Raw genomic sequence first — 25,769 nt, forward strand, 5'->3', positions numbered from 1 at the left:
AGTATTTACGGTTTAGAAACTTTAATAGTGCCCGCCCGCTTGCTTTTCCTCCGAGCAGTCATACAGTGTGTCAGTCTGATCGCGCTTAGAGTTCAAATAGAATCCTGCGATTTGGCTCTGAGCTTTGAACTTCGATCATGATGAAAGTGGATACTCCGGTGCGAATTCTCGGGTACTGCAACCACTGCAATTCATGGAATTTTCGCAACATTACTCAAGATAGCAATATTATATTCCGAGGCGCAGTACAAATTGCATTGTGAAATCGTAACCTGATTCCGGATGATCTCAAGGTTTTTATTCACGAGTCCCTCTATTTTATTGTAAACACCAAAATGTGGGTTCCTGTGCGATCAGTAAACGAGAAAACGGGCATAATTTTTTGCAATAAAATGGCTTATTTTTATTATTTTTTTTTACCGAGGGCAGTATTTTCTTAAATTTGCGTCTCCACTTTTCTTTTTGCCCATTTCTGTGACTTAGCAGATTGTTAAGTTGCCATTTTTGTTTTTCTTTTGAGCGCCTCTCACCTGTGTGTGTGTTCGTGTGTGTTGTAGTTTACGGTCAGCGAACACTCGTGTAATCTCGCCAACGTGCATATATGTTTGCGCCATGTATGCCCAAACAGCGCCAAAACTAAAACGTGGGACAATACTTCCCTTCCAAGTCCCAATTTCTTGAATTGCGGCTCGGAGAATGAAGGGGGAGGAAAGGGGGAGGGGGAACCAGAGAGAAGAGAATAGTAAAACCCTTTTCATATATTTTTCAAACGTCTTCATTGCGTTCTTAAGACCAAATACGCATCGTGTTTAGCGGGTTCCTCTAGTCTTCTCAAAAGGAAGTACGACAGCGGAATGGACGAGCGAGGAAGTCCAAATCACCGATTTAGTGAAATGACTAGGGAGAATGTGGGGAAATGTCATTTATCTGTTTGCTTGGAATTATTCTACCAAGTTTTAAGATTTTACATGTTGGTAACTCAATGTGTGGTGTTCATTTTTATACTGTTTCGTGTTCGGGCATCTTAAAATGCGTACATTCTATCGAGAGCCCATCGGCTGAAATACCGAGCTAAGATGTCCGGATTGCATGTCTTCTTTGAAGGCTTTTGAAGTCGGCATCGAGCCAAAAGTAAATGTCTTACATCCACCGGAAGAGAGGCACGCCCAGCGTAGATTTAGGAAAGAATGCTTCCCATCAAAGGATTGCATTCATGGTATAGTTCTTGTACTCTGATTTAACGAGTAAGCATCAACTGAAAGAAATATTTGAGACAATTGAAAAAACAACGGATTTACTACTGGACTGCAACGAAATAAGATCTGATACGCACGCGTCCGGGTTACGATGCAGGGAGTTCTATTATTTAAACTCAACGACGTTCAGAAAATAAAAGCAAAACCCTCTTGAGTAAAATTTTAATTAGAGTGTTTATACTTCTTAATGAAGTCTTATTTGCGTTTCTTTTATTACATCGAAGTTTTTCGGCTGGTTAAAAAAAACTCTTAATAAAAGCATAACAAACGTGCGTTCGTTATAAGACGGGCGCATCTTTTAGCTGGAAATTTTAGACACAGCGCAAACTTTCCAGTTGAATTAACTGATTAAAAAAAAGACAATCAAGTATTGTAACAGCTAGTGTATTATCCTCTTCGCCCTTTCCAATAATATTGCAGGAGGTTTATATTTATAAAGAGCTGCCCAGATATGAATGAAGGTAAAAGAAGAAAAAAACTGTAACGTGTAAAACGCTGTCATGTGCATGTAATAATGGCCAAAATGATGGATGCATTGTTGATATAACTGGGCGCCATACCCCTCGTATTTTTACTGACTAAACCAGGGGCCTCCAAAAACCAACCCGCGGACCGGATCCCGCCCGCGAAGGCGTTTCGGCCGGACTGCAGATGTCCGCGGTCTTTCGAACGACGCTGTGCCCGCTGCCTGCTGCTACCCCCCCCCCCCCCCCCCCCAGAAAAAAAAGAGAAAAAAAAAAGCGCCCGTCATATATTTGGCAGCGCAAAACGCTCCAACAGCGCGACCGAAGGTATAAATAACGAGAAAAAAACTCTAGTCTTGTGCGAATATTCGAATTTTCAAACAGTGGTTTCGAGTATTACGCTATTCTATATTCACTTCGTGAGGAACTCCGATATTCGTATTTTTCGAAATGTTGATTTGTTCGACACAGCTAAGCGCGCTTCTTACTGAGCACCGGTGCCCTGTGGAGAAGCAACATCCAAGAAGCTCGCTTCCGAGGGTGTTGTTTCTCCGCAGTGCACCGGTGCTCGGTCAGAAGCGCGCTCATCGGGAGCAAGCCTCCGCTGTCAACACTTCGAAAAGTTAAAATATTGCAGTCACGTTCTTAAGAAAAAAAAAACACTTCCAAAGTGGGATGGTGCACGCGCGCGTGTGGTTTGTGAGAAAAGAGACAGAAACTTGGTGAATATCTAAATCTTCACAACAGTAAATTAAAGAGAAAATTAAACTGTGGCTACTATGCAAAAGTATGTTAGGCATATAGGTCCTGACAACCTGAGTTCATCATTCATGATTGTCTTTTTTTTTTCTTTTATGAAATTACAGATTTCATAAAAAAGATTTTTATGCCCAAGAATATTTATAAATCCCCTCAATTGGATACAGCAGGGCATTTCTACAGGTTCAATTTTATGTCAAGTGCCTTTTTGAGGTCCCAGTCCATGAATATGGCTAGATTAAATTCGACCTAATGAATACATGGACAAGTGGAAGATTGGGAAGATACTTTACGAGTTTAGATGGGATTCGTTTAGGCATGGTGCAGTCATAAAAAGCTTGAGGACACTATTTCATATTCGATTTCAATATTCTAGAACATCGCCAGCAGTGCGTCTTTGTAAATGTGTATATTTCTTCGTTGTAACTAGTGAAATCTGGTGTTCCATAGCCAAGTATATCTGACCCACTTCTGCATTTAAAATCTATAGCAGCCAGATTGAAATAGTAAGCCATCATAAAACGCTACGGGTCATTTTTTCAGAGTATATACAGTGAGATCACCATGCAGAATTCCTAAATAAAAACTAGCGAAAGTAGGAGGCATTATCCGTCACTGTTGATCTCTTCTGCCTACAAAACGTAAGATTGAAATTAAGCATGCTCGGTTTGGCTCACAGATTAACTACTGCCATTTAGCATGGGGCACAAAGCCAAAAAATACTTTAAACAAACTAATAATTCAGAAAAAAATGATTCGTTTTATTTCAAACGTTCTATACGACACACATAACCTACCACCATTTTCGAACTACAATGTCATGAACATTTTCATTGTTTTTGACCATTGTTAGTTATTTGAAAGGGCTTTGGCCTTTTCAAACTTGTAATTTATTACTTTTTAGGCGGATACAATAAACTTGACTAAACGTCATTCATTCATCAATGTTCGTCACAGAAATTTCTGGAACGTTCCACATTTCAGCACAAACTATGTACTGCAGTATCTTGCTCATAACCTACCTACAGTGCTTAACAATATTTGCATAAACCGCATAGATATTCATTGTATAAATAAATAAACAGCCACACCTTTTTCCTTTTCTTTAAAGAAATAGAATTGTTTTGCGTGAATTTGATTGGAATGTTTTCAAGTGTTTTTATAGAAATTCCTATGAAATTTGTTGAGATGTTTTGTATAATTTTAAGGAATGTTTAACTAGGATGTGGTTTAGATCATGCAAGCCATGCACGTGCAAGGGCACCGGGCACATTCAAGCTAGCTCTTGGTAATGTTTTGTCCTGTGTCCTCTGCATAATATTGATAGAAATAAAGTTAAATTCAATTCAATATTCGATTCGAAAAAAATTCGGCCAACACCACTATTCACTTCGAATTCGCTTCGAACTCAAAATGCACTATTTGCACATGCCAAAACAACTGCATCAAAAGGCCGGCTCTCTTGACATATTATTTATTGCACATTATCATCAACAGAATTACTGTTTTTAGTTCCCTGGTTCATATCTGCATAACTATTAAGAACGTATTTGCGTTTTCTTGTTCAACGTGTATTTTGATCTGATGTAATCTACCCTTTTTATTATTATTCTCCTTCGTGTGAATATGCCGAAGTCTCTACGCGCTTCGATGTATGTCTCGTAAGTTCTAAGGGTCACAATTATTTTGTAATATCATAAATGGTAAAATGTATTACTTAAATATAATGTTTTGTGTTGGTCCACCTTGCATTCCTTTATAAACGTTCGCTGTTGTTATATGTATGCATTTAATGGGACGCCCCCCCCCCCCCCACCTCTGGCAACAATTTTCTGTGTGTCTTGCGATTTAGTATGGTGTCAGAAAACTATACCAATCAATATTTTGCAGCGGAGTCACGTATATTTTTAGTAAAGAAAAAAAAAAAAAAAAGCGCAACTGCTTGATACTGAACCTGAGACAGGCTTGGGAGAGACAGTTGTCGGAAGTCACGCCGCTATCTCTCCCTACCCTTTTTTTTAGTTGTTCTGGTTTTTGGGCGTGTGAAGCAGACGAGGATAACAAGGAGTTGCTTGAACCGTTTGTCGTTCGATCGTTTCGCACTTACATTCCTTCCCCTCGCTGTTCGGCGCTTCAAGATCGATTGGCCGGTACCACGAACCGAAAGTTCCGAAGTAGCAGTCCCACGTCCGTCGCATCGTTGGCCCGTCGTGCGCTGTCATTGAGTCGTCCAGCGCGTGGTGCGTTGCCATATTGAGAATGGCGTGTACAAGTACGTAGTTCATACGGCCCCATTTTTTTATCAACGTATTTACAACTACTTCAAAGCCGAAAAAGTGGGATTCATATTCTTTTTCTATTCTTAATATTGATCGTGTGCGTTAGATGACCCACGACTTTGAATATATTCGGTATGCATCAGTTTGAACGGCACGTGACCGTGGAAAAGACAGTGAGCGCACCTGAAACCGGACAATTCTGGGTCGGCTGTTTTTCGGGCGGAAACAATACGAATTGCGCGCCGCAAACTGTGTTCTGGGTAGTTTGACTCTCGTAGGACACGCATTTAAAAGCGCATACGAAGATATCAGAAAAATTGATTAAAAATCTGCATCAAACGCCTGTTCTGTCCTCGTATATTTATTGTAGTTTTTCGTCACCATAATTATTATTCATAGTTCCCCGCTTCAATTCTGAGTAAACATGAAAAAAAAAAATCCTTCGTGTTCTCGTGTATATAGCGAGTAGTTATCTGATCGGATCTGCCATTTGTATTGCTCTTCTACCCGGAGTGATTATCCCAAAAAATCCTACATGCTTTCACTTTATGTCTGGTGAGTTTTCGCTGCCACACTTACTATGTAATGTGATAAACAGTAAAATATTTCCCTTAAAAATGAAGTACAGGTTTTTTTACCACCTTAACATTTATTTTGTTTCCATTTTGCTCTACCTGAATTTACTGTATTACAATGCTCACTTGGGCTTATTTATTTAGTATTTCTTAGTTTAAATGTTCTAACTTATCCGGCTGTCGAGACTGCAGCAGGTCCCCAATCCTGCTCCATAGGCGGACCTTTTAGATACTTCTGCTATGCTCTGTTTCACATGTAGTCCAACCGCAGCCGATGCTGTAATCCGATGGAGCCATTTTAAGCTGGGTCAAAATCGAATCGTCATGGCGCTTGCTGTCTATGGTGTTAGCTATTAGCGGCTAGATATCAAGCACAAAGGAAGGCGTAGGATCGCGGCGCATTAACTGTGCGTGATTGGTCTAGCCGGGTATAGCAAGCGCTCAAAAAGAAAGAGCACACTCTTTAAAAAGAAAGCTAGTAGTATTTACTCGTTAATAGCTAGAAACGGCTTGCAACAAGTGTTACTAGGTACCCAGCAACCGTAGGTAGTGCCAGTCAAGCGGTTACTTGGTCGAAAAGCTAGTAACGATTACTAACCAACCTAGTATTTTTTAATACATTTAGCTAGTAAATGACCTTCTCTCACAAGACCCAGGTGGCGCTAGTCAATGTCACATATGAAATAGTAAAAAAGTTATTATTGGTGGGATAGATAGACACACGCACAATACACACGCGACGACACGCTAACCCAATCGCTGCACTCAGTGGCTACCCATAAGCATTTTGTACTGATCATTTGAAAGAAGTTAGTTGGTCAGTGCCCATTTCGTCCGTGAACGATATCAGAAATTTGGTGCTGCCTTAGCACAGATATGGTTCTCGAATATTGTTGCTAGACATTCCGAGGAATGTATCTCTTACAAAAAAGTAGCGGTACACAGAGTAGTTATTTGCGAATCTTTAAAACAACGTCCCCATGGGTTTCCAGCAGCCATATTTTCGTTTCCTCGCATAGCAGCTGCAGTTACTACCTGTTGCGCATTTGAGGTTGTATTTTAGCCAATAATAAATAGTAACGGTCAGAAGAAAAAAGGTTCCAAGTGCTACATTTACTAACTTGTTTACTACCTATCGCGCGTTTGAGGTAGTAATTTGTTTGTAAAAGGTAGTAACGGTCTGGAAAAAAAACTAGTAACTGTTGCAGTATTAGTTTTTACAGGCTGTTTTCTAAGGCTGCACAGGGACGATGCAATTTTGGCGCTCCTTGGTTGGGTTTATCAGGCAGTAGAGTCGGCGCTGTGGGTGTACGTAGTGTAAAACGGAGTCTACTCATAGAAAGTGATCCAAAATAGGTGCTTGGCGCATCAGGAGGTAAAAACGGGCACGCCACTCAAATGGCAAAAGAGAAAACGCGGAGAGAATGCACGATGATGAAGCATTCAAGCGCGCGTCGCCATTGGTAGAGGTTAGAGTCACTGTGTATATGGTGTGTGGAGGTAAACAAAGCTAAATAATGGCGGGAATTCCCTGGACAGTATGTTACTTCCGGCTGGCTATTTATTGTTGCTCGTTTTTGAGGACACGCAGTGAGCAGCGAGTATACTATATAAAGTCTCACCGTGGAGTAATAACTACGGTACCTCCTAAAATTCAGATGCTGTAAACGACGCAATTTTCGCAAGGACCTAATTTTCGACAATTTCGCGAATCGCCTACAATTCCCAAAAAATGGTCCCGCCAACAATTCCTGTAAGATGAAAACAAATTGGAATCTATATTGAGATCCCACTGCGTCGCGACAATCAAAACAAGCGAATTATAAAGAAAACCTTTCGCTTTTGCCTAAATCGCTAAATATTGAGTCCGCGAAAAATAAGTTGTTTACAGTAAATAGGATGGAAATGCCTTTCTGATCCCTTACGGAAAACGAAAGGGCACATGTTTCTCAAAAGAAATGACAATCTTCCGAAGGTATTGAAAAGCGCATCTTTAGGACTACCAGTTAGACTAGCCTGGTCCATATATCTGAGAATGACTTAAAACCTACAAATCTCTAAACACGTTCAATTACTTCGTGAACGGTAAGGCATCGGCAATGGGCACCAACCTCCCCCAGCCGCCCAAGATACGCTTGGAGCTTCCCTGCAGGGGTGGCCGAGCCGGGTCTTGGTTTTAACAAACAATCTTGCGAATATTTTTTTTTACAGCGGAGCTGTTAAGGGCTAGTTTCCCCAGGATCGTGTCCCCCGCAAAGAAATGAAGACACCGAACTCTGGACACCTACCGCCATCTATGAGCGACGGCGGCAAGCCACGTATCTGGTTGCCGTCGTCGCTCATAGATGGCGGCAGCCTTTCCACTCTGGCTTGCCGACTTGAGGCCGGCCATTACTTTCCATTGTACAGCTCTGCGTGTCTTCCTCCTTCACCAGAGTGGAAAAGTTGAAAGTTTGTTTATTACGCTTCCGTAAGCGTACGACACGACGCGAGTCTCTGTAACACACACTTTTCTAGTGTCTTGACTTGCTTGCTTTGGTATTCAAGGTTTCTTTCCCAAGGCACCGTGCACATTGCATTTGTACGTGTCGTAATTGCTCATCACTGTACGGAGATGGGCCAATCGAGGTGGCACGGCACCGGAGCCTCATTTTCACGCTTCTCGCGTTGCGCCATATGTCGGCAGCACATTGAATAAAGCTGGCACAGTCTGCCAATGCCGTCATCCTGCGATCACCTAGGCCCGCCGGCGTCGGTGGCGTCCCCCGTCTCGAAATAATCAAAGCAACTTCACTCGTAACATTTTCTCCGTGTCGGTACGCATCGTCAAATTAAAAACACGACACTGAGACATTTACAGAGTGTAGCTTTATAGGTTTCGTTGACTAGTGAAGCGAGAGATGTCGCACACACACCCTAACACAAGGAAAACATCGTAGATCCTGAAGTATTTGTGTCTCCCTTTCATGGCGGCCGGAAGTGGACCCCACACACTGTTTACGCAGCTTTAACTGCCAGAGTAGCCACACGTGGCAAAAAAGACCTGTATGTACAACGTAATAAGCCCCATAGTTAGCTCCATATTGGGCCTGGAGGTTACCGTGTTAACCTAAAGTCCCTTGCTAAGAGCTTCCTACAAGTAACGACATTCCTTAAAGCACCGACTGCATGACCGTGCAGGTTTTAAAAAGCGGATGGTGCCGCACAGCAGAGGTTTGAACTGAATGCCGCCATTTCGTTCCAGAGGAATGTTCTTTGTCATTTCTATTGGTTGTCTTTACTAGTGAAATATGTATCAAGGGACTTTATGTTAACCGAGCTCCTATCGGCGCCTGTCTGTCACTCTATTAGTATGGTTCACTTTATCTCTCTATTCGAATATTAAAACGCGCTAAATGTCGGCAAAAGATAATAAAAGCCACATGAAAGCGTGATTGGCATACCGGCACTGGCATATCGGATGTTCTGAAAGCCTCACTCACCGTTTGTTCAACGAAAGTAGAGACGCGTACTGACACTTTAAACTTCGCGCTTCTCGAAAAAAAAACGAAAGGAGCAGACAATACGGTGAGAAACTGGCGGAGAGGACGAGACGACAAAAAGCCGTAGCATCATAACGCCGAGCTCCGGTCGGAATGATTAGTGGGTAGAATCGACACTACACTCGTCGAACGAGTTAGAACGCCGCACGCCGGCGTCCGGCGTTTGGCGTTTGTATTCAAACGCTTTAGACGAGTGCAGTAAAGACAGAGGCTGCTAGCTTTCAGTTCACTCACCAACCATTCCAACGAGAGCTCGGTGTTCTGACGTCCCGGCCTGCTTTTCCCTTCTGCTCTCTCTCAGTTTCTTCCCGCATATGGAACCCGAATGGGGATCGGAAACCTTTTGGAAAGCTACATCGGCAATGGCCGATTCCGGCTCCTTCGGGTGCTATAGAAAGTTGTTATGGTACAGCGCTAGACCAATCGCGGCCAGGGGCTGCACGGGAAAAGCGCGCTACCACTCTGTCAGCCAAAGCTGCCATGTACTGTGGCGGTAGTCAAGGTCGGGACGAAACAAAAGTACTTACGTTTGCGTATTTGGCGGGTAACAAACGCGCGTCTTGCGCAAAGATACAGATGGGCTCGCATGTCGTACAGGGATTGGCCCACTGCGTGCTTCATGGGAAAGCAGGCGCGCAGACATTCCTTTAAAGAGTGTAGAGAAGAAAGAAAGAGGGACTCACCCGCACTGACGTGCACGTCTCTGCTGGCTACGGCTCCGACTTCGTTGCTGGCCAGGCACCGGTAAACGGCCGCGTGGATGTCCTGTCTGTAGGCGTCGGCGGCGAAGGCTGGGAACGTGAGTGCCCCGTCCTCTGAAAGTGCCCGGAGTCCGGCCACAGAGGTCACGGGGCTGCCGTCCACGGTGATCCAGAGCAGCTGGGGCGGAGGGTCGCCGTCGGCCTCGCAGCGAACTTCGCCGCCGCTCGTGTTCGAGAACTCGACCCAGTGAGGAGGTTCCAGCGTGAAGAAGGGCCCTCGACGGACGCCTGCCGAGACATCGGCCAATGTGGGAACCCCCAGGGCTGTAAGATAGGGAAGATAGGAAACAAAGGCGACAAACATTATATTTTGTGTTACTTTGAATTCCCTTCATGCTTTGCTTCCTTGCCACTGGCAATGTAAAAAATGCAAGGTATGGCCAGTTCCGAGCATATACACTATTTTCCAGACTTCCGCATTAGGTGAACAGTCCGCACCTCGTGCATAGTTCGAACCTAAAATGTTTATACATGACACACCTCGAAATATGACTGCTTTTGCAAAAAGAAACTTGTATCATAAAACAAATCATAAGTGACATAATTTCTGGTTAAAAAAAGGCGTGATATTTCATTGTAATCAACGACCTTAAAAGGAAAATCCTTGTATAGTCCACACCTGTACATAGGCCGCGCCGTGTTCAATTTTATCTTTGAGACATCAATAGTCCGCGGAATGTGGTCCGAAAAGTGTGGTATACGCTTTAAGACATCTGTATTGTCTACTTACTGGTGTAGCACTTTAAAGGGACAATCGATAAAATCTACGGGGGAGGTCGGCCGATGAAAAGGCTGAATAAAAGTTTAGGACTAAAATCAAGTCTGCGCTGTGAAACAGCAGGGTGAAACATCTAACTCGGTAACCCAGCGCCGCTTTTTTTTTTTTTTTTTTGTTTAGGTCAAAGCAGTTTCAGATTTTACCTTTGCCGGGTTGCCTCAGTTCATTACTGTGATTGCCATTTCCAAGTGCTTCAGTTTAATGCAGACGCTCTATATTTTGCAGGATGTTGAATGTCTTCAATGGATCTTAGTGCTGTAAATCAATTCGGCAAACAGTATGTGCCGACACAAAGATAATTGAGGCTGTCAGCAAACGTGCATCTTGGTCGTGCAATGTGCCTGGGAAAAATTTGAGGCGGAGCTCTCTGTAAAACGTGAGGGCAACAAACTGGCTGCGCTTTACGCTGGACGTGTTTGAAGACAAGCGAGTTAGCAATGGTTGGAGCTTGTTGCGCTTTAATCTTTTACCGGGTAAAATTCGCCACCTCTATGTACATTCGGAAATGTATGTATCTTTGAATGTGAAGGCGGCAATTTTTCTTGCTCGATCAACAGCACTAAGATCCACTGAATACCTCCCGTAATTTTCGCAATTTAATTGGGGCATTACCCGGCGAGAAGGCTGGTGAACAAATCAAGAAGCAAAAAACTTATATACAAAGTCATTATTTGCATTTATTTTAATTGTTGGCCAACATCCAAGTAACGACAACTAAAATTTGTATCGAAACACTCTTTGAGAGAACAGTTTGGTGCTTTTCCAGCTATTATGCCACTGCGCGCCGCCATTCGCTTCCTAAAACCTGCTTCGTCACGAAGTCCGCGCTCTGAAGAAAAACGAGACGCGCAAGATGCACGAATAACCCCTTGAAACTAAATTCCCTAGATAAAGGCTTCCTACAAGTAGCGATATTCTATGACGCGCCGACTGCGTGACGGTGCAGGTTTTAGGAAGCGAATGGCGGCGCACAGCAATGGTTTGAACTGAATGGCGCCATTTTGTTCCAGCGGAATATGCTTTTTCATTTGTTTCGGTTGTCGTTACTTGAAAAAAGAGGTGTCAAGGGACTTTACTTTATCCAGGATCACTGTGATATGAGATACCAGCGGGCGCGTAATGAGTTGAGCCACCTAAAAAAAACGAAAAAGGTCCCGGGCGTTATCAACACTGCATAACACGCAGATAGCCAGGTAGAGTGATCAGTACAGTCCCAGCGTGAGGACGAATCTGAAACTGCTTTGACCTAACCATTAGAACTGAAACATTCGAAGTGAGCTGGAAAGACAAACAAGAGAAACGTTATACTCGTTTTCCCTAGCTGTTGCATCTTCCATGTCAAATTACTGGATATAGTCCCTGACAGCTCGAGAGTCGCAGGCGTGGCTTAATCTGAGGGTTCGCGCTTCTTGCTTCGAAATTCGCGCTTAGGTGTGCTCATGCGCTCCTGCCGTAGTCACATTGCTTGCAAGGATACAATACCATGGGCTAAACGTGCCACGCCTAAAGTTTCTTTCGTTGCCAGTGACTATTGGCGTTGAGATCTGTTGAGATCTTTTGGTGGCGCCACCTCGCGGATGCCCTCCTGTGACGCAGCTGGTAGGATGCGTGCAGACGACGTGCAATGTCAAGGCACGGAGTGGTTATGTTAGTTGACATCTGTGCCGAATTAAAATTGTCTATTTACTAAAGAAACACGTGTAACGTTTTTGTGAGCGATCTTTCTAATGAATAGCAGTGCCTCGAAGTTGTTTTTTTTTTTTGTAAAAGAAAAACTTTAAAAGGTTCAAAAACAAGCCTGGAGCTTCACATTACAGCTTGAACGGTGTGAGTCAGAGCTCTTCACAAACTCTCTGTTTCTTTCTTTTTTCTTCTTTGGAGGTTGTTGTAGAAAAAAAGTTTCGCATTCACAAGAGGAAATGATGTGCTGTCTTAGCAGTGCACAGTTCTGTTGCAATACACCACACACTTGTTTCAGCTACATTTAGCTTGCCGATACCGGCGCTTCGATCCAAGTATGACTTGACAGTTGCTGACGAGAAAATGCTTGTCAGCAACTGACAATTAGGTCCTCCCGAATCGAATACGCGGCAAAGAAGTTTGTCACATCGCGACTTCTGCTCGATTAGGAAGCAGAAATTTCCATAAATTATCAAAGTGTCGGCCATGGCCCGGCAAATTCAGGCGATTGAATAATCTGTTCAATCTAATTTTTACTATGAATTTTTTAGACAATTAAAATCGCTCACTGTGAAGTGCATCACGCATTATGCACATTTGGGTCCATAAACATTAAATATACAAACGGTAGTAACCCATGGCACGTGCATTCCTAATTTTATGGGACGTTGAAGTGTCACCAACTAAGTAGATTTGGGACTTCGAATGCGAGGAAGTCGCGCACGTTTCACATCGACCGCTTGAATAAGCCGGAATATAGTTGTGAACGACTCCGAAAGCCAGCCACCGCTTCTTCCTGCGTGTTATTTTGAAAAAAAGAATGTTTAATCACAGGTCTATAAAATTAAAAAAAGTAATCAGCTTGGTACTAATAAGAGATTAGCGCTTAGAGAACACATTGGAACCAACTGGATACACGGAGTCGTTTTAAGTAAAGTGTTAACTACACGCGCGAGATGTTCTCGAATTTCACTTTCCTATCTCCAATTAGATGAGACATTCTTTTCTTAGTTTTATTTTGTCCTTATTATAATAAAAAAAGCACATTTGTTCGCCGTGATAGATGTTCTAAAGCGATGAATATCTTATTTTCATCATCCAGCTTTCCGTATACTGGGATAGAGAACAGCACACCGCCATCCAAGCGCTTTGAAACCTTAGCGCCAAAAGTGTTTGTTGGCAAGACTACGTGTGCCCCATGCAATTTCAAACTTTGGTGAAATGTCTTACTACCAATATCACTTCACCAAATAAACGCAACGCGTTAAGCGCTTTACCGCGCGTTACCCTAACGGCGCATGAAGCGCGTTGATAAGCAGAGGGATCCAAGATCTGCACGGTCTGACCCAGTCTGTCCTACCCATGACGTCCCAAACGATGATGATGATAGCGAAAGAAGCACCCCCTGTAGTTGTCACACGCCGCCAATATCTTTGTCATGCAATGAAGTGACAAAGTTTAAAAGCTTAACACAGACTGGCTTCTCGAAGTTAAAGCAAGTAGGCAGGCGAGCTGGCTAAGGAGAGGATAGTAACCCTGGGGCGAGGGGACAAAAAAGGGATGGACAGACACGAAACTCCGAAGTTCCCCGTCTGTCCGTCCCTCTTTCTTCCCCTTGCTCCAGGGTTACTATGTCTTCGCTTCTCATGTGTCCCGAGAAAATGTAGATAGGAAGACTTTTTGAAGGCAAATATATTACATCATATTTTCACATCGGCCAATATCCAAGCTAAGAAACCTAAATTCAAGCTAAATATGAGCTAAATTCAATATAAATATATTCTAAACCTGCCAAAATCCAGACTAACATGCCTAAAATCCAAGCGAACATGCTAAAATCCAAGCTAACAAACCAACGATCCGCTTAGCCTACGTTTTTTTTTTGTGGTCGAATTTAATATTTTAGAAACATTTTTAAGCTTTTTGAGCCACGACCAAGTTGTCAAATTTCGTGTTTTTAATGACAGCATGAAAGACACCAAACTTTAGCTTCCAGGCGGGCGTGCACTATTCATAGAAAGCAGATGACATGTCAAATCGAGACCGTTTGCGGTACCATCTTCAACCCTCGAAAAATAAAATAGAAGCAGAAAAGACGTGGAAGGGAAGATCATCCCGGTATGCGTTCAAGCCTGAAACTTTATTAATAAATTTATGACGTGAATGATGGTGATTGTGTGATGGCTAAGGTGCAATTTGAATACGTATTTTTATGGCTCTAACTCTATTTCCGCGCTCTAGGGGTCATAAGAAAACCAAAATTACAATTGTGCGTGATTTTTTGTCTAGAATAAACACGAACAAACTTCACGAAAGTATATATTTTAGGAAAAAGGTTGCGCAGCGATGTATGTTGGAGTTTTTAGTGAGGGAAGTGCCACGCATGGTACTAATTTTGAGTTTTATTAAATGCTACGGCACGTGCTGGGCTGAGCCTTAGAAAACAGACACGTTCTCAAAAACTTCTTTACTGCTTTTAATTCACTCACATACATAAGAAAAATGCATATATTTTCTTAAGCACCCGCTGATTTTTGCGAAAATGTACATTTACGAGAATTATATTTATTGTTGTAGTTCACCTACCAAATGTTTTTTCTCCATTGTAGCTGCCCGTCTTCCTTAAAGAGATTGAGAAAAAGATATTCCTTGAGCCCAGATTATCGGCTAGGTTTTATTGCCGGAGGTGTAACACAAAGATACTGTATACCCCCGAAGTAATAAGGTCTATAAGACGTTTCACCAGAACTTGGCGAACGACGAAGGCTACGGTCCCATTGATCCAATCAGCATGTCCAAGAAATTCACGTGACCACACTTCAGCGCATTAGTTGCCCGCAGTGCTGTCAAAGCCGGGGGCGGGAGAAAGAGAAAAACCGCTTTTGTGCGAGCTTTGTTTGACGGGCTAATTTTCGGGTGGATCAAATGCGACGTATGAGAAAAACAAAACAAGGGCAGGGTGAGAGAAAACTCTTTGTTTCGATTCCCTGCAGCTTGAGCTAGGCTCTAGCCCATGTACCTTTGGAGTGGGCGGTGCCGTACCTCACATCTGTCACTCTGATTGGCTCAAAGGGGCCACAGTGTACGCTTTTTGTCAAGTTACGTTGAAACGAAGTGTGGTAGGATGTGATTCTAATAAATGTCGCAACGACTTTGACAGTATCGTATGTGCTTGAGGTGCAGTTGTTCTTTACTCAAATAATACAATAAAACCCTCAGTATTTCGGCAGTTCCTTTAATAATGTCATCTATCGCTATAAAGAGAAAACACAGAAGCATCCGGTAATGAGAAAGCACCCAAGCACCCAAAAACTGGCTTGTCATATGCGAAGTGTAGAACGTAAAAACCAATCGGAGTACGACAACAAAAGAAAACAAATAGACTGGAAAAAAATGTTTCGATCGCCAAAGGGCTTTTTCAATTTATCTACCATTGCCGGGTATCTCCAAACACGTTATCGATTTTCGCAAGACTCTAAATTGGATTTTTCAATCTTCTCGTTCCGATGCTTTTATTTATTTTTAATACCATGTTTTAATCTAGGTTTTGGTGGGATCTCCAACTTTCTACTGAAGAATTCTTTACCGGTTGACCGTTCATTGCAACTGTTCTGTTTCTGACAGCTTTCCAAATTTGCGGACCAAGACTGGGCTTCAATGTTAAACGCTCGCGTGCATTCGGTGGAAAACCACTAGACGAACCTGAACGGCGGAATTCCGGAAGCGGGAACGCTGTCGGACCTATTTCCGATATTGTCCCTATTTATTATCCTGTAATTCTTTGTTAGCACCGATGTTACAGTTGTCAAGTTTTGTAAGTCGCGAAGCGTGGTCCAACAGCTGTCATGCTTAGTTTGGGTGTTCCTCTCTCCTTTTCATGGTTCTGGTGTATTCCACTTGCTCGTGACTTCATCGGACCGAGCTGGCAATCATTCTTACTTGTTCTTTGAGAAAAAAATTGAAGGTGTAAAATGTCTGCTGCTGACGGTATACGCGCTATTTAGTAAGGCTACAAAACTGATCGCAGACATGATGTCATTCCAGGTCATGTAGATATTCAGGAACCATTGTGGCCTCCGACGATCAGGCAACTTCTGCTCTACCCGCTCCAACGCACGCCGTTACGATGCTCATCCAGATGTTAACGGGTGGGGGTGGATATTGAACCCATGGTCCCTGGATCCTCTAGCTCTAGCTTCCGCTCCACGTGCTCAGAATTGTGCTGAGTTAACATTTTAGCTCCCTCCCCAATCCCTTAGTGTATTGTGCAGGGTTCTAGCACAGTTCTGGTTGGGGCAAGGTATAATTGGTGACTGGGGATTTAGGTTCCTGAAACCCGGAAAATTAAATGGCATAAAGTAACTTGTTATTCTTTGATCAAAGTCTGTTCAATTGAACTCTAAATTACCAAAGAAGGGCCAAAGTTGGTTTCATACCCTGGTTGTTCGGTTATCGCCAGGTAACTTTAGTCGTCGATTACCCAACTCCGAAAGTCGGGCTTCACTGATAGTTGTTTTGGTTGCAACATGTTTTCGTGCTGTTTGTGTTTTGTTTGCTTACGTACTGCGCTTTGGCAATGATGTGGCAAACCAAAGAAACGAAGAAGAAAAACCGAAGAAAAGTACTTTGGCCACTGTAACTGACGTTTCCTAGCAAAACAATAATACGCCCAAGATAGGCCACTAGAATTGCCAGCGTCGAGACAAGTGAGACATTTCTCTGGCGTGCTGCCTGAGTCCTTTTTCGAACAATAATCATGGCAACAGCAATTTGTAGGGTTGACGTCGTTTCTCGCCGTTTCAGGGGACACACTATTGCATGGGCTCCAGAATGCTAAATTTATCATCGAGGGATGTGTTTCAGTACTGTAACACGAGATACCCGTAATGAATACCTTTCCTAAAACAAACTTTCGGCCAGAAACCGCAGCAACCTCAGTGCTCATAATACAAGCAGCTACGATGTCGACATCTCGCGGGAAAGGCTGGCGTTTATCGGTCGTACCTCCGTGTGATATAATATATATATATATATATATATATCTTTTTTTTTGGGGGGGGGGGGGAGGGGAGAAATGGTTCTATGATAGAAAACAAATATGTGGTTGTCCCTGGGACCGAAGCGGAAGTGGTCGTCATAAACACTTAGTCACGAGACATCGGTAACTGTCGCCATTTGCGTAATGAGCTGAGAATCTCGGCGATCCCCCTCCGGCGACCTAATTACCTGGCGGGAGCTATCGCATGCCGTCTCTGCCTTCGCGCGTGAGCTCGGGTAAATATGAGTGTGCGAATGTGTTGCTGCGTTCCGATCTGCAAGCGTGAATAAGTACCCAACGTGTTCAGGGAATGGCGCGGCTCCTTATCTATATCCTCGACGCTGTAACGGGGTCCAGGACGCACATATTGCCCTGAAAGCAGAAGCGACGGCAGGTACGTATTGAGATCGCGACCGATACCAAGGTAATCCCACTTTCCGGCTCGTGAAGATTGCATGAAGCATCTGGTTATGCGAGCAGCGTTGTAATAAAGGAGTTATACGTTTTCTTGTGTGCACGTTCGCGGGTGTTTGTCTGTGCTTAGTTGCTCTACTGTCGCAGCTTCAGAAACGCAGGGTACGGCAAGTCCGAAAGGTGTTATCACCCTAAACAACCAAAACTATTGAGGTATTTTCGATACAAACCCAGAAGAATCAATCTCGAAGGAAAAAGATTGAACACTAAAAGCCACGCCCCATGTTTCTTAGGGTGTTACTAATTATATTTTAATGTCTTTTTTGCTGTTTCTTTTTTACGGCGAAAGTTGTACTGGTTTAAGTTTCGCAGTGAATCTCCGGGTGCGCTACGTGTAGGGCCGCGTGGCCGAAAGACGAACCTAGCTTGACAAGTTTTCCGCTAAATTTAGCAGAAGAAAATAATGCCCACGTGACCATGTGACCAAAACGCGTAGTGTATAGCCGCCATCTTAGATGATTGCGTCCAGCTAGATTTAGCAAACGGTGTTCACTCGACATTCTGACGTCACGTGACATCCTGATGTCACGAAACTTGACACAATGACGTCACTTGGCGTAATTCTGTCATTGGCACTCCGCTTTTAGTGGCAAGAAATTTTGAACGCGCAACATGGCCAGAATGCGTGGCTAAAAGACGTTTTGAAACGCAAAGTTCAACACGCTGCGTTGGACTTGGCTTTTGGCGGATATTCTAATAGAATTGACTGTGTTGATATGGTGGCACAGTTTATTGCTCGTAGACCACAAAATGTGTGTTGTACGATAACGAATTGTTAATGTTGATCCAGAACGCGTGCGTGGGATGTGTATATTTGCAGTTTCTGTGCAGCAAACAGTCCGCCACCTATGTTGTCGCCGTGGTCCATGTACGGGACTGGGCAAGAAAATGGATATTTATTTTCAAGCGTCGTGCACTAATACAGACATGCACTCGGACAAAAAAAAATGACATCTGCTACGAGCGGATATTCGTTTCTAACCATTGTTGGAAGTGAAGAGCAGCCGGCAAACTTAGGGTACATGTAACTTATCCTCATTACAAGTAGAGTGAGAGTATTTTATGCCATCACATTATTTTTCATATATAAAACACAGTGATTCCGCAAAAAAGGGGTGTTGGCAAACGTTTCATCAGGAACTCACACTTAAAGATCAAGACATAGACGAATATATAACCATTTCTCAAACAAGAAAAAGAACAGTATTAAAAGAAGCTTAAATTTTGAAATTAGAACCGTTTTACCTGAATCATGTTTATTTTTGTTAAACCGTAAAACGGCTCCTAACAAAACAGTATTAATTAATTCAAATAATTTAAAACTTAATTCGAATAAACAACGTAGCAATAATTCTTCTGTATATCGAAGCCCTACATTAGTATATTGAATTATGAATACAAGCGTATCATTACATAGAAGAACGTTTGCAAATATCGTTTTAATCAGCAAAAGCGAAATGAACCACAAATATATCTCGACATTCTTTTTATGAAACCTCGTCCTTGACAGTCCATATTCTGTTCTTCTCCTTGCCCATAGAAAATATCCCTCTTAATCAAAGAATAGTTTTCCAGCACGATTACCACAGGAAAATCTGCAAATACCGCCATTCGCTAAAACATTCTCTATTGGTATACGGCTCTTCATTACGTGCCAATGCTATACTACAGACAACCGCCTATATTTGAGTGGCCATTGATTGGCTCACGGGAAAAAAGCTTAAATAACGACATTCAGCAGCCTCGCCAAACAAGAGCGACATACAGACGACAGCGGTATAATGATGAAAATCAGCCGTCCCATCTCTCCCTTCCGCGTCAGTCCTGATTCGTCCCCTCCCCACCTTCCCCCGCGTCCCCATTAGGAATCTCTGGCGTCCTATTGCCCAAAGAAGAAAAATCCCCGAGCCCCGAACGCCGCTCCTCATTTACATTATTCAAAGTGACGAGGTAGCTTCGCGTGGTGTCTGTTTTAACTTGTCCCTCGACTGCGATTGAAATCCGTCTTCTCCTCGGGGAGGCGTTGGCGACGCGATGCGCCTCTTCTTTTTTTGTTGCTGTTTTTTAGTGGTTTTTGGGCCCAATTTTTGTTTTTCATGTTTGCTTGGATGGCTGATAAACGGTGTCGGAAAGAGCAAACGCACGCGACAGGCTCAGCGAACGCCGGTGTACGGGATGTTCGCGAGAAAAGAGAACCGTGTTTTTCAGCCCAGGCAAATAAACTATGGATCGCAGAAAGCTCTCACTCGGTGAGAATGGAACTCTATCGGGTAGGATAGAACGCGAAAGTTTGAGAACGCGGCGTTACATAAATAAAAAAAATAAAAATAAAAAAGTCAAATTTCTTTACGAACCGACACTCTCGTAAACCAAATATCGTCGTTAAAAAGCAGCCGACGACACGAGCTAATGGAACCAATCAGACATCTTCAAGAGCACACCATCCCGATTGGCGTGACGTTTCCGTACGTGTTCTATCGTCGTTGAACCAATCATAAACAACAAAAAAAACTCCCAGTGACTTGCACTTTTGACGCTGCTTGATTGGTACCATTAGCTCGTATTGTCGGCTGCGTCAGGTCTTAAACTAAAACGATGTATAGACCAACTCAACCCTCTGACATCACGCCACAGCGGTGGCACTGGCGTCGATACTTCGCGTGCGCATAAGGTTAACTCGTCCCGAATTTGGTTTCTTCTCAATCGCAGAAAGCGGGCTTCTTTGGAAACATTGTGTTGGTGTATAGTACTCGAATCAAGATTCTCTGAGTTCCTCTGCTTTGTTTCATTAAATCATTAAAGTCCGACCGTATTAACGCAGCAATCCAATGGAGTTAATCGATCAGCTCCAAAAGTGCATTGTGACGGCGCTCGTTGTTTTGTGAGTTTGCTAACACCGAGTAAACCAATCACGAGCAGTGAACGCGCCGGAAACCAAAGTTCTTTTTTTTTTTTCTGTGCGCATTGTTTTATTTGGGGATAGCAAAATTGCAAGGAGACCGAGCTCCATGACGATAGGCTTTGGGCGCGGATTGATTGCCTCCATTCAAACGTACCGATGGCTGCAGTGGGACGTAACGTAACACGAAATGTAGTTTTTTTTTTCTTTTTCTGTCGATTTGGTTGCTGTCTTGAATTCAACAGCGAATATCTGAGTCTTCGTGCCTGACACATTCCCGAGCTATAGAAAAACTCGTTACATTCTCTCCAACAAATATAGATTGGCCGGGAACTTGAGCAATTCCGCGGTATTTATTTATTAAACATCCAGCATTCGAAGTTGGAGTGAGAAAAAGACAGACCAGTGAAAACTAAGCATCAGTGACACCGTATGGCCACTCTAAAAGCTGCAGCTGTTAAGATTCCTAAAAAAAATTTGGTAGTAGTTTACAGAAAAAATAAAACGAAATTAAGTTACAAAAGCTCGTAGAGGACAAAGCAGGAGAGGCCCTAGCAATAGTGGACTGTATATAATGGATCGCATTACAGAAGGCACTTCTACCATACCGCAGTTCCTAAGATTTCAGATATAGAAAGCGTGGGAACACGTAACAGCCATCAAGTTTGCTTCGGCCGTATAGCAGCAGTTTTCTGTATAATTGTTTTTTTTTCCATATTTCTCTTGATTAAGGTAACAAACTATTGGAGAGGGATGAGGAAAACCAACCGTGTTATTGGGCCCCCGTAAATAAGTAGAAAGCTGGAACTGCGTGGTAATGCAACCTTAGCGGTTGGGATAAGACGCGAAAGTCTGACAACGCGATGGTACTTACATAAAAAAAAGATCAATCAAGGAAAACAAAATTTCCTCATGAGCCCACGTCTACCGAAGCCTGATATTATCAAAATATTAACTGAGATCATGGAGGCATGTGGTATTTATATAAATTAAAGCATCTGCGAGCAAGAAAGGAAATATTGGTGTCTTTCTTGCTGACAAGCATGTTCCTCTGAAAACATTCTTGAGAGAACCCACGCTGCCATTTTTTTTATGATATTAGGCTTAGGTGGTTGTCGGTTTATAAAAACATTTCGTTTCGCTGATTTTTTTTAAATATTTTAATAAAGTAATGTTATGTTTTAAAACTTTCGCGTTCCATCCCACGTGCTAACGTCAGATGCTCACGAAGGTTCAGCTTTCGACGAGGCAAAGTTTGTTTAATCAAAGTTTATTTAAGCTGGTCATAGAAAACTTTTTTTTTTAGTAGATTATTTGCTAAATCCAAAACCATTCCTAAATCCATTTGCCCGCGAACGAGGAATCATGGGACATGTATTCTCTAGTGATCTATACTATTGCCATTTTTGATGCTTACACACTTTTGCTCTAATCAGGTGTCATCCTCAAAAAGCGCCATGTAGAATCTAAAGATCTGTCAAATCACTTTAAATATTTCTCGCACATGTTAACGTTTTTGATATTGTGTGTGCAATCCCCAATTCAATCATGACTGAGCTGCAAAAATGTCTTACACTATTATCATTCTCGTGATTATTGTTTTCGCAAAAATCGCTTAAAGAGTTTATATATTTACAATGACCAAAAGCAGGATTTACCTCGGAGTCAGCGGGGCCGTTTGTAGCATTTTAGCGTTCATAAGGTAATATCAACATCTTTCAAGCTGTACGATAATAAAAATATTGTAAGAGATTTCTCCCGCTCAGGCCATTTTGAAGAGTGAATGGCATGCACATATCATAAACGCTGACATTGACGAAGACTTTTAAAAATTATATGAGCAGCCGTTTGACTGCACACGACGCTTGTTCAGTGTGACCTCAGATTACATTCAAAAGTTTGTCAGCATCAAATTGTTCGAAAGTGCCAATCACCAAGAAACTGAAGGAACGACGTTCCCATGGTTCGTTGAGCGCGGGTCGGGTCGCTTGGGGGATATAGAAAATTGCTCAATAATGCCCGGTACATGAGGGTTTTCTAATTTAGGTAATAATACTAAAATGGCAAGTGTATATCAAGGTGACCTAGCACGTTGCTTTTGAGATTTTGCGACCATCAACGTAGTTAGTTGCTGCTATTGAGTAAGAGCTCTTAGTTTTGGGCTCTTAGTTAAGTAACGTGTATATACCCGCTTAGGAAAAAAAAAATAGAAAATAGAAACAATAGGGAGGAGTTTTTCTTTCATAGCACTTAGCGACCTAGGCCGAAAATGTTAGCTATTTCATACGCCGGTTACCGAAACGGTTGGGTTAGTGCGTTTAAAAATACCTCTGCTAAAGGTTTTACCATTCGGTCACTATTGCAGTTCTTAGCACTTATAACCCACGCTGATAAAGAAAATAATGATTTCCACAGTGTATTGAAAAACCAACATTTAAATCAAAATCGATTATGGTAAATGTAGATTACTTTTCTACTCCATTCTAAAGATAATATACGAATTATTTTTATTGTTTAAGTTCAAATAAAGCAAAAATCTTAAAACCATAGTCACGAGAGTCTTGAAAACATGATACAGCTTTTCTAAATTTTCTAAACAAATCAATGACATTTTGCTATCTCTTGTGGTTCGCGTACGCCTTACGTGCTTAGAGAGTTCCCGCCCTTAAAAAAAAACGTCTCTATTATAGAACGACAGGCCGTGTACGACGGAAAGACCAATCACGTTCGCATCTTTTCCCTTTTCCATTCCGACTCCTTTCCATTGCGAGGCATTGAATTATTCATGACTGCCACTTGCATTCTGTGCGTTCAATTTGTATATACGAGAAGAAGAAAAAAAACGTAATACGCATTAGATGAAAGCCAGACACTGCTGGGAAAATAGAAGAACGACTGAAAACAGGCCGCGTATTTCGTGGCTTTCTATTCCGCAGCCGAATTCACCCGGCTCTTGGTGCTTGTTTGTTTCCCCAATATAGGCTGTTTTTGAGGGTCGAGGGTATGCAAACTAATATCCTAATATGTTACTAAAATGTTGGGTTTTGCCTTGGGAGGAAGTATAAACATTGTGTTGACATCTCGTTTTTCAGCGTTTTAAATTTAAAAAAAAATGACATATCCGTTATTGACTGGTTCTGTGCTCCCTTTCACAGTACGTTCAATTGCTGCCCATGCTGTGAGCGAATGAGTCCATTCAAACAGTGTCAAAATGTATCATCATGGTGCTCGTCGTCTTTGTGTGTTTGCTATGACCAACCAAAAAACAAAATCAGGGACAAAACTAAATTGCCGCATTCACATTGCGTGATTACCCAAGCAGCACGGATTTTGAATAAGAAATGGCCAATGTCTGGCGATGGTCTTTTGGCCAGTGGCCGGAGAGTGGCCATTCATCGGCCAATGCTTGGCCGATGGCTGATGGCCAGTGGCCATTGGCCAATGGCCAGATAAAGGCCAGTCACTGGCCAGTCTCTGGCCACTGTGGCCACGTGGCCGAGGACCATTGCCAGCCAATGGCCGATGACTGGCCAACTCTGTGCTGCTTGGGATAGTTTCCCTGGTGGCATCACGCGCCTAAAGCCGACAAGCGCCATGACGATGCACTTTGGCGCCTCTGGATTGAATCTATCAAATTTCATTTTTGGCTGCGGTGGGAGTTAATCTAAAAAGAGATTGTATGGAGCGCAAACTCGTCTGCTTCCTTTGCAGGGGTTCTGGCGACGTCAAAACGACGAGCTCCGATCGGCCCTGATTGAACGCTAGTGGGCAGACCTCAGTGGAGCATGCTTTGAGGTCTACTCACTATCCCTCAATCAGAGCCAATCAGAGCTTAGCGTTTTTCCGACGTCACCATAACCGCTGCAAAAGAAGCCAATGAACTTTCATTTTGCATTGCTCAACGCCGACTTTGAATTTGGTATGTTTCGTGTTTTGTTTACGGCTATGCATACTCAAGTTTCCGCGACTTTGGGAAAACGTACTTCTAACATTTTTTTTTCAAACTGTCCATTAACTAAATTAAGAAGACTTGACCCCATGGTAACGGTAAGAAAAACCACGCTTCAGACGCCATTTTGTATATGACCGATTTCTTTTAATATTTTTTTTTTCCTTTTTTCTTCAACAACGAATTTCCGCATGTTATTCCTAGAGAAAGACAGACCTTGCGGAGCAACTGTCACGATCTTTCTGGAACGTGGACGAAGGGGGCCGAAGCACCCGCCGAGAAGAGACGACACGCAGCCTGGTTGTGAGGGTGAACGATGACTGACCGGAGCAGCGTGTGCTCAACGGCGTTTATTCGCGCGGTGACCAATGTTGCGCGCCGAGCCAGGCGGCCGCTGACGGGCAGACTGGAGGGGGGCGCTACATACTTGTCACATTCCTCCCCCCCCCAGTTTGTTTCTCTACAAACCAAATAAATTACAATGCACACGGCCGACACTGACTCTGTCTGGTCGTGACAAGTCCTGGCCGGTCGACGATGAAGATCGCCCCGGCGAGTAGCGGTCAGGTGGCCTTCGCTGCCGCGTACTCCGCCTGGGCACTGGAGTCGACGAGCCGGGTGCGGCAACGCCGGGCGCTGCCTGAACCGGTCGCGCTCCACCCGGTGGAGCTGCAGGGACCGGATTGGGGAGTGGCACCGTTCCAACTAGTGCCGCAGGACTGGAGTCTCTTGTTGCCTCCGTGGTGGGTGGCGCTCCACTGGCCGCAACTGGTGCTGTCGTTGGTCCCCCTACGGGCTGGTCCTCTGAAGCGACGGCCGAGGGTGCAAGCCAGGTCTCGGAGCGAGGCCTGACATGGTCGGCGTGGCGGTGCCAGGTGGTCCCGTCGGGCATGCGGAGAGCAGCGACGAGGCACTAGCTGGTGAAACCACATGTCCGGCAGACCAGGGTGGGCCAGGACGGAAGTTCCTGGCGTAGACCGACGCTCCCGGCTCCGGCAAAGGCCCGGGACGGCACCCTCGGTCAGCAGCCAGCTTCTGCTTCAGTTGCTTCAGGAGTGCCGTGCACCGGAGGTCTGGATGCAAGACGTCCGAGGGGATTTGGCCATTCGGCCCAGCAGAAGCTCGCAGAGGGCACGGCCAGTGACATCATGGGGTGTGGTCCGGTACTGGAACAGTACCCGGGCCACCTGCGTCCGGAAATCCCCGGGCTGGCTCTTCTTGAGCTTGTCCTTGATGGTCTGGACCACCCGCTCTGCTGCACCATTGGACGCGGGGTGGTACGGCGGAACCAGCATCCGGCGGATCCCATTCCTCT

General features: G+C 43.6%; 1 protein-coding gene across 1 annotated transcript in view; it reads right to left on the bottom strand.

The window, feature by feature from the left end:
* Positions 1 to 9,940, bottom strand: part of LOC8043631 (Down syndrome cell adhesion molecule-like protein Dscam2) — a 183,498-nt gene extending 173,558 nt beyond the window's left edge. The window contains exon 1 of the mRNA XM_040501709.2: positions 9,559 to 9,940. Within this exon, the coding sequence (XP_040357643.2) occupies positions 9,559 to 9,940 (382 nt within the window). The remainder of the gene's footprint in view (positions 1 to 9,558) is intronic.
* Positions 9,941 to 25,769: the final 15,829 nt, after the last annotated feature.

The sequence above is a fragment of the Ixodes scapularis genome, unplaced genomic scaffold, assembly GCF_016920785.2.
Source record: "Ixodes scapularis isolate PalLabHiFi unplaced genomic scaffold, ASM1692078v2 PGA_scaffold7__128_contigs__length_106722199, whole genome shotgun sequence".
Classification (NCBI taxonomy): Eukaryota; Metazoa; Arthropoda; class Arachnida; order Ixodida; family Ixodidae; genus Ixodes; species Ixodes scapularis.